The 10,220-nt window shown below is 36.2% G+C and overlaps 1 protein-coding gene across 5 annotated transcripts; it reads left to right on the top strand.

Moving 5' to 3' along the window:
* Nucleotides 1-202: 202 nt before the first annotated feature.
* Nucleotides 203-5,034, top strand: LOC133782674 (homeobox-leucine zipper protein ATHB-15-like). 5 transcript variants are annotated; one of them, XM_062222017.1, is made up of 7 exons: nucleotides 203-576; nucleotides 687-761; nucleotides 869-975; nucleotides 1,062-1,254; nucleotides 1,850-1,873; nucleotides 1,983-2,051; nucleotides 4,847-5,034. In XM_062222017.1, exons 1-5 carry the CDS (start codon nucleotides 553-555, stop codon nucleotides 1,853-1,855), a joined length of 405 nt encoding a protein of 134 aa, XP_062078001.1. In that variant the 5' UTR covers nucleotides 203-552; the 3' UTR covers nucleotides 1,856-1,873; nucleotides 1,983-2,051; nucleotides 4,847-5,034. The 5 variants fall into 5 exon arrangements, 4 of the variants coding, with proteins under 4 accessions (XP_062078001.1, XP_062078002.1, XP_062078003.1 ...); XR_009870649.1 differs by having other exon boundaries at nucleotides 205-576; nucleotides 677-758; XM_062222019.1 differs by having other exon boundaries at nucleotides 207-576; nucleotides 687-758.
* Nucleotides 5,035-10,220: the final 5,186 nt, after the last annotated feature.

The raw sequence follows: 10,220 nt of genomic DNA, 5'->3' as shown, positions 1-10,220 counted from the left end.
TTTTTTATTAATTGAAAATATTTTGTACAAAAATTTAATATATAAATTTATTAATTATAATTTTATTTATTAGTAAATATATTTAAATAATTTTTTATAAAATTATATTAGAGCAATACTGATAACTAAAAGGTGTCACTATTAGAAAATTTTATAAAGTAGTCTGAATTTTTTTAATTGAGAAAGCTATTGGAGGCAATAGCGATAGCTTTTAGCTGTCTGCATTGATGCCCGTTAAAAAAAAAAAAACATACATGTCTCGTAGTCTCAATTTTCTCTCTACATCGCACAAACCCACTATTTCCTCCCTGCAATTCGCCGAGCCCACGCGAACCCAACGCCTCTTTTCTCCCTAACGCCGAGCCCGCCTCTTCTCTTCTCTGAACCCAAACTCTTCTCTCACTAACGTCAAACCCGCCGAAGTGACGTCGAACCCGCCTCTTCTCTCCCTAATGTTGAGGCCGCCTCTTCTCTGAACCTAAACCCAACGCCGAGCCCAGATGTCTCATCTCTGAGCTTGAAATTGATGGGTTTAATAAGCAGTTGAGGAAGATGATAAAGAAAGAGGAGCCTAAGGTTGTGACTGCGGAGGATGAACAATTTTCTTTGATGTAATTTTTGTCTGACGCAAATGTGGGATTGGGAATACCGATAACTAAATATTGTTTTTTCTTAGTCATAATTAGCCATGGAATGTGCCAGAAGTATTGCGTCCACTATACGAGTCATCTACTGTTCTTGCTCAAAAGACAGCAATGGTAGTGAGAATCTCTCTGGATTCTTAATGATTGTTATTACTCTGTTTAAGATATGTCTGAGTACGAGGTATGATTTCTGATTCTGTTATGTTTCTGTATTCTATTTTCAGGCATTAAGGCAGCTAAGGCAGATAGCCCATGAGGTTTCTCGGTCTAATGTCACTGGCTGGGGTAGACGTCCTGCTGCTCTAAGAGTACTGAGCCAAAGGCTAAGCAGGTTTAGCTTATTCATTTTTGAGTTGTTTGTCACACCATATAGTTATTGTTCTCTTCCATTAAAATCTAATGGATCTTACTTGGCAGGGGTTTTAATGAGGCACTTAATGGCTTTACTGATGAGGGGTGGTCAATGATGGGAAACGATGGCATGGATGATGTTACTATCCTTGTAAATTCATCTCCTGACAAACAAATGGCCTTAAATCTTTCTTTCGCAACTGAATTTCCAGCTGTCAGCAATGCAGTTTTATGTGCTAAAGCCTCTATGCTGTTACAGGTCAGGCTTCTTCACAAATTATTTTTTGATATATTGCTATAATTGAGGAAAACATCTCTGATATGCGTCCCATAGGGACTGTAATGGGTGAGATCAGATTCAGCAGTTATTATTATTTGTTTTATTTTTTCAAGACTTTGAATATATCAAAACTTTAAATGAGTTGATAATAAATAGAATATTTAGACGTGATAAGATGATTTGTGCTGAGGATTGAACTACCGTTGCAATATATTAATTATTATACATGATTATTTACATACACTATAATGTTTATAATGGATATTCAGGTGGTCTTAGGCCTTAGCTTATATGGTACCAAACCTCTCCTCTTATAGAGGAAGTCTTAGAGGTCTTGTGGGTTTAATCCGTCACGGTCACCCCACCTCCTATAATGGATATTCAGTATTATACATGCTGTGCACAACTTAAAGCTATAGGAAAAAGACAGCCAAGTTGTAATAACTATGTCTAAGAATATACAAGCCTCACTTTTAAGCCAGTTGCATGGTGAAAATTTCATTTTTTGTTACCATTTTATTCCTTTTGAAATTTCTTGTAATATTCATGTTCTGTTGTTCTGTGTTAATCCCAGGCATAGAAACTTCTCTTCAACCAGGTAAGTCTATATATATGTTTATGACATCTTTGGTTATCATAATTTCATTGGGTACTTGTAACTTATTGTGAAGCTTTAATCTCTCTGTTTTTTTTCTTCTGAAATTCAGTGACAGAGATAGAGATAGGGACAGAGACAAATACAATCTCAGCCCCAAGCGTAGAAAGTTTTCTGGGAGGTGAGTTTATTCATGACATTGTCTTTGCTTTAATATATTTTCATTGATTAGTATCCTCTCATTGAGCTATGTATCTTTATTCTCTGAATTTGTAGTTTTGTAAGTTAGATGGTCTAACAATACTTGTATGTAGAGATTTGTAAGTCTATTTTATTAACATAAATAAGACAACCCTCGAATTTTAGATCCTCCGCACTATGTGATTATCAAGTTTATTACCCACAAAATCTATCATAGCCTCTTTGGCACAATATGGTCGCCATATTGACATCTCATCATGTTTAATTTGACAATTCATTGAAACCAAAGTCAATTGGATCAATAGAGAGCTGCAATTTGTGCCATTTTGTGTAGTGTTATCAAAACAAGTGTGGCTGGGCCAATCCACAATTCATGTGCGTACCAAAATCTAAATCAATAAACTAATAAATCAGACTCTAATTGATTATTTGATCCTTAATGTTCTAGCAATATGTTTTTTTTTTCGGTGTTGAATATACTGTTTATATATATGGGTAGTTTACACATAGTATATTTGGTTTATTATATACTGTTTAAATCATAAAAAATAGTACTTCGAATCTCCAATCATATTTCAGTTTCTTGTTTGAATATTTGCTTGCTAAGTGTTTGATAAATTGTCTCTTTCAATATTCGGTTTTTATAAGAGGTTTCTTATAATGGGTTTATGAATCCAAAGTAATTAAGTGGTGTTGTTGATGTTTCTGTGTATTTCTTTTTTGTTGCTTTTAGTGATTGATTTTGATGTTTCTTATGCTAACTTCTTTTATTTTTTAATATGAGTTTGGGTTGGGAAAGACTTAGTTTTTTTTTTAATCCATAGTGTTTGGTCTTGCTGATAAGGATGGTGTGAGTATTTTATTTTATTTTTTAGTGGCTTATGGTTGTTTGGGAGTGAGACATTGTAGCAAAAGACTGTTTTGGTTTGTCTCTGTTTTTCACTACCGAGATCATTATTTATCTCTTTGGTGCGGTTAGAGTTTTCTTCTTGTTGCTTTCCTAGCTTTTTCTAAATTTTGTTTGACCAAAAGTTTTGATATCTTTCTTTTTTATTTAGGTTTCTTATTTATTTGAATGTGATGATTTATTTGCAATAAGTTGTTTGATTTAGTTCTGAAAGTTAGCTTTCTTAGCATTAATTTAGCATTCAGATGAAATGGAAATGAGGTTTGATGGTTTGGTGAGCACTTCAAACCGTTCAATCCGACTCAAATCTTTTGTTAACCATATCTCTTTAAAAGCATAGTGTCGCTTGCTTGATTTGAGGTGCAAAACACTTGATCTCAAGCTTCTCTTCATTCAAGGGTTCACTTCAAATTTATCTGCGTAAGACAACTTTCTTACCAGTCAAATTTGGAACTTTCTTTCTCTCTCATTTGATTTAATATTCATTTCAATGTATACAACATGTATCCATTTACCAAGCATTTTTTTCTCATAATTTTAAATATTTTATTACTGGTATACTCATGAGGAAATAATTATTGATTTTTGTTTGTTTGTTTGTATATGTCACGGGCGTAGCTAGCTAGAGCCTCATTATATTGAACCAATTATTGAGGTAGATGTCTAGTTTAATGAATTACCCTTTTATCAAAATAAAAAAGAAAAGCTAGAGCCTGATAATGATTATATGTCTACTTATTACTGTTTCGTTGACTTTTACTGATTTGTTTCCATATACATATGTACTTATTTGGCCACATTATAATATAGATGTCATTTTTTATATTGATCATCTCGTGATGCTAGGAATTTTCTTATATTTGATTCTAAATTCTTATACCACGTCATAATAGATTTATATTAACTTTCAATTGGAAAAACAAAATGTATATAAACTTTTAATATTACCATTCATACCTTAGTTATATTTTATTTTCTCCTCTTTGTATTATTATTTAATTATTTAATTTAGATTTGACTCACTTTCCTTATATATTATAACATTGTAAATGCCTGTATGTGTTGAGACACAGTTCAAAGAAACTTTTTTTGCAACAGTTTACCAGAGGTATGCCTCTAACTTTTATTTTAATACTATGCAAATGTTAGAGGAGTATGAATATCTTAAATATTCAACCATAGTGAAGTAGGTTTTGGGTTTGTTACTATGTGTTGCGGTGATAACGGAAGGTTGAGAACTTGTGTGTTTTAGTGAAGTAGGATCTGAGAAATTTGTGTACAGCGGAGATAAAGAAGAAAACTTGTGTGTTGTTTGAATTGATATTGACAGATGGTTGGTTGCTAGTACGGGGAAAATGTTGTTTGATTTTATGTAGACTTGTCTATGATTATCCTATAATTGAATTGTGTTTGTTTGATTGGTTTGATTATAACATATACTTGTATGAATATACTTATTGCGTGTTGGCATACACATATTGCATAACTTTTTGTACTTGTTTTATATGTTAGTTTTCTTCTTGTCCCTTGTCTAATTTCTTTGGTGAGGTAGGCATACAAAGAATCATAAATGCCCATAATAAGTCATTATTTTTTCTTTCTGAAATCCTTACGATGATTAAATTGAGGATATTCTATTATTAAATTGGGAATTTTGTTATATTGTAATTCACAACATCATTGGTCTCCCAACCATCTCAAACCTTGTCGACATTCTTACAAGGTTGGTTTTTGTTTAATAATCTCTAAGAGGATTAGTCAACTAATTTTACATATTTATATTGTTGGTTCTCTCATTCATTTCTTAATATATTATGGTAGGATATACTATTTAATTATAATTTGAAGTCTTTAATTCATTGGTGCAGAGAATATCACAGGACTGACTTTTAAGGTGAATGCCTAGATTTATTAGGAAGAATATTAAGAAAAGAAACATGATTGAGTTTCCAGTGATTTGGAGAAGAGAATTATGTTGTCTTATTGAGATTTGTTGTATTATATATTTTGAAGTTTATGAATTTATAATATTATAATGAATTTTTATTGAGAATTATTTATTCTCATGAGAATTTGATGTATTATTTACATTTCAATTGTATGAATAAATATTGTATGTATATGAATTTTTATTATGATAAATATATATTTTTTTTACAAGTTGTGGTAATAATAATTAATTAAGTGAGTAATTTTTTATTTAAATTTATATCAAACTTCAATGGTTAAAAATACAATTAAAAGTTTTAAAAAACATATATCGAAAAATTATTATATATAAATATAAATTTAATGTTACGGCTACACTTAATAACTGTCGGTGTTTCTAGCAACGGCGACACTTAATAATTGTCGGCGTTGCTAGCAATGGTGACACTTATTTACTGTCGGCGTTGCCAGCAACGGCGACGCCTATTAACTGTCGGCGTTGCCAGCAACGACGATACTTATTAACTGTCGGCGTAGCCAGCAACGATGACACTTATTAACTATCGGCGTAGCTACCCTTACGCCGGCATAGGAAAATACAACAGTTACTCGACTGTTGTCATTGCTCAATAGGGACAGTTAAAAACTGTCAAGAAAGTCTGTTTTTGTAGTAGTGCTCCTTCCATACAACATCTGATATGGAGCTACTCTAATCGTTGATTAATAACTATTGTTGTATGAAAACTCAATCAATGGAAGGTACTTACTCGAAGATCCCTCGAAGTCCAATATACACACCCTAAGCATGTCTTCCAACACCTGGATTGTCCTCTCAGACTGTCCATCTGTCTGAGAATGAAAGGCTGTACTGAACTTCAATTGAGTTTCCATTGCCTTCTGCAAACCACCCAAAAACTTGGAGGTAAATATCGGATCCCGGTTTGATACTATAGATTTGGGAACCCCATGGAGATGTACAATCTCCCTCACGTACGACTCTGCGTACTGATCTACAGTATAGGTTGTCCTCGTTGGTAGAAGTGAGCTGACTTCCTGTATCTATCTACTATCACCTACACTTAGTCATGCAGCCCCATTGTCCTGGGTAAACCTCCCACAAAATCTATGGTAATGTCTTCCCACTTCCATTAAGAAATACCCAAAGGCTGTTGTAAACTTGTCAGAACACAAATCTAACCCTTATACTGTAGTAAACTTGTCTCTAAAATAGAATAATCCTTAGCCATTCTAGCTAGGATATTCCCTCTAACCTCCTGCAACAATTCATCCAACAGACACTCTCTTATCCTCTCCAAGAGAATCGACTGTATGGTAATATTGGCCAACCGACCCACAACCAGCTCTATCCTTGCTCTAGCCATCTCCTCTGCCAACTCCTTTGATATCTGTGTAGAGCTAATTAACTGTCCCGGGCCCCTTCGACTCAACGCATCTGCCACTACATTGGCTTTTCCTGGGTGGTAAAGGATATCACAATCATAGTCCTTAACCAACTCCAGCCAATGTCTCTGCCTCATATTGAAGTCCTTTTGGATGAAGAAATACTTCAAGCTCTTTTGATCGGTGTATATCTTGCACTTCTCTCCATACAAGTAATGTCGCCAAACTTTCAGTGCGAATGCCACCGATGCTAACTCCAGATCACAGGTAGGGTACCGCTGCTCATACTCCTTCAGCTGCCATGATGCATAAGCAATAATCTTCTCATTATGCATCAACACGCATCCGAATCCTAATCTCGATGCGTCACAATATACTACATACTTCCCTCCCTCCAAAGGAAGACTCAACACAAGAGCAGTAATCAACCGTTGCTTCAGTTCCTGGAAGGTATTCTCACACTTGTGTGACCAGATGAACTTAAGATTCTTCTGTGTCAATTTTGTTATCGGTGCAGCAATCTTTGAAACCCTTACCACAAACCGTCTGTAATATCCCGCTAATCCAAGGAAACTCCTAACCTCCGAGGCATTCCTTGGCCTCGGCCAATCTCTCACTACTTCTACCTTAGCTGGATCCACCTTAATCCCATCTCCACCAACAATGTGTCCAAGAAATGTTACTTCTGGTAACCAGAACTCGCACTTCTTAAACTTGGCATACAACCGATGCTCTCTCAATCTCTGCAGTACCTGTCGGAGATGTTGTTCATGCTCTGCCTCTGAGTTGGAGTAAACCAAGATGCTGTCGATAAAGACAATCATGAACTGATCTAAGAAGTCCTTGAACACCTTATTCATCAGATCCATGAATACTACTGGGGCATGGGTCAGAGCAAACAACATGACCAAGTACTCATAATGCCCATACCTCGTTCGAAAGGTCGGTTTCGGAATATTCTCGTCCTTGACCATCAGTTGATGATAACCAGATCGAAGATCAATCTTCGAGAATACCGTCTTTCCTTGCAGCTGGTAGAATAGGTCATTGATCCTTAGTAAGGGGTATTTGTTCTTGATGGTTAACTTGTTTAATTCCTTGTAGTCTATACACATTCTCAGAGTCCCATCCTTCTACTTCACAAACAGAACCGGAGCACCCCATAGCGAGAAGCTAGGTCTAATAAACCCCAAGTCTAGAAGCTCCTGCAACTGTATCTTCAATTCCTTTAACTTTGCCGGAGCCATTCTATATGGTGCCCTCGACACTGGCTCTGTACCCGGCGCTAACTCGATGATGAACTGAATCTCCCTGTGCAGCGGAAATCTTGGTAGATCTTCAGGAAACACATCCAAAAATTCACATACTAATCTGGTCTCTCTCGACCCACTAGCATAACTCTGGTGGTATCCACCACACTAGCTAGAAAACCTATACAACCTCCTTGTAATAGGTCCCTAGCCCTTAGCGTTGATATCATGGGTATGCGGTGTCCATGCACAGTGCCCACAAAAACAAAGGGATCCTCACCCTCAGGCTCAAAGGTCACCATCTTCTTCCTGCAATCTATAGTAGCCCTATATCTGACTAACCAATCCATACCTAGAATCATATTAAAATCATCCATACCCAACTCGATCAAATCTACTGATAGTTCCCTACTATCTACCATCATTGGCAGTGCTCTAATCCATCTCCTAGAAACTACCAGTTCCCCTATAGGTAGTATAGTCCCAAACCCCGTAGTATAATACTCACTAGGTCTACACAATCTATCAATCACCTTACTAGAAGCAAACAAATGTGTAGCACCAGAGTAAATCAATACAATATATGAAGAGCCAGCGCTAGAAAGCTGACCTGTCACTACCGAGGGACTAGCCTCGGCCTCCGCCTGCGTTAAGGTGAACACTCAAGCTGGAGTCAAGCTGTCCACCTTCCCTGGTTCCTCTTTCTTTGTTGTTGGGCAATCCTTCTTGAGGTGTTCTACCACCCTGCATAGATAACAAGCCTTTGCCCGACATTCGCCCAGATGGCGTTTCCTGCATCCCGTGCACTCTGGATAACTTCTCCATGTCTCACCACTTCCCTGGCGGCCACCTTGAGCATCCTGACCCCTCTTATAAGGACCAGTAGTGGTTGAAGTGTCAAGGGTCTTCCTCTTCAGATCACTGGGGCCTCCGCCCCTACTAGACCCTGTGTATGGAGGCACTGCCCTGCAAACATCCCGTCTCACAGCGTTCTCCCTCCAGATTTTATTCTTTGCCGCCTCAGCGATAAGAGCCTTCTCAACAGTCTAGGCATAGGTCATTCCCCCATGTACTTGATCGCGAAAATATATATACGGAAGTGTACGCAATCGATTCAAGTAATTAGGTGATAAATAGAGTATCGTTCCCACGAAGACTATTTTCCAAGTACCACTAATTGTTCTTTAAATTCTCTTTGGCAACTAAGAATTTGATTTTCAAATTTAATTTTAAATTTGAAAATAACTTTAAACAAAAACAACTAAATAAAAGATTTAAATCACTTATGAGAAAGACCGAGGGTGTTAATTTCGTCAACTTTTCATTCTACTAATTGTATTAATCAATTCTAGATTTTTTTCTTTTTATTCTAATAGCAGGTTAACATAAATCGATTCCTATTCTTTTTCAAGATATAAGATCTCAGCCTATATGCAGGTTTTCTACATCTCTGTGATAAACTTAAACATATAGAAGTCATTAAGCATGGAAACCTAATTACTACACAAGCCACACAAGTACGTTCATCCAATATGCAACCTATATCTATATAATGGCATATTCAATTCTCATCTTTTGAATTTTGAATCAAAATCATTAAGTCAAGCAAATAGTGATCAAGTATTTACTAGCATTAAACACACATTATATATATTAGAATATAGAAGAAAAATCAATAGAACATCATAATTCAATTAGATAGAAATCCAAGTGACTACATTAAACCCTAGATAAAATTTGTTTAGTTCATAACAGACATGACTAAATCAATAAAATAATAATTAAAGAACATAAGATTCATAAACTTAAAGAAGAAAGAAAAATATAAAACTGCAGAATTACTGGCCTAAGAAAACAAAATTAGTCTCCGAAAACGTAATTAAAAACTAACCTAATGACTTAATTAAACCCTAAGTACGAATTTATAGTAAAAATTAAAAGAATCTGTGTTTTTTTTCGTGTGCGGGCTGCGATTTGGCCTTCTTTGGGTTGCGACCCGTGTCTGTTTTGGGGCTTTTCCTTCTCGTGTAAAGTCTTCAGGCACTGCGACTCAAGAATCTCAAGTCGCGGCCCGTGTCTGATTCCCCTTAGCTGAGCTTCTGTTTCCCTCTTGAGTTGTGACTTGTAAGCCCAAGTCGCGACATTAATTCCTTCCAGCAAGCATATGCGCCTCTGACTTCACCTTGAGTCGCGACTCATAAGTCCAAGTTGCGACTTTAATTCAATTTCTTCTTAGATTAGATATTTCAGCTCATCTCTTCATCAAAAACTGTCCTTTAAGCATCCTTAGTATCATTTTAGATCCAAAAACCGCCATGAGCCTCGTTTTCTCACCATTTTCGCTTCCTTTTGCATTTTTCTTGTGATTCATCGCTCCAACCTACAACAAAGACAAACAAAAACATAATCTTGCACAACACACACATAAAAACTCAAGATTACCACAAAAACACATTCTAAAATGACCTTAAAATGATGTTATCACCTCCGCACCTACTAGACCCTGTGTATGGAGGCACTGCCCTGCAAACATCCCGTCTCGCAGCGTTCTCCCTCCAAATCTTATTATTTGCCTCCTCAGTAGTAAGAGCCTTCTCAACAGCCTGGGCATAGGTCATTCCCCCAGGTACTGATGTGATTCTCACATCTCGGGTTACCATAG

This window comes from Humulus lupulus, chromosome 6 (assembly GCF_963169125.1).
Source record: "Humulus lupulus chromosome 6, drHumLupu1.1, whole genome shotgun sequence".
Lineage (NCBI taxonomy): Eukaryota > Viridiplantae > Streptophyta > Magnoliopsida > Rosales > Cannabaceae > Humulus > Humulus lupulus.
This window is presented reverse-complemented; position numbering and strand designations above follow the sequence as displayed.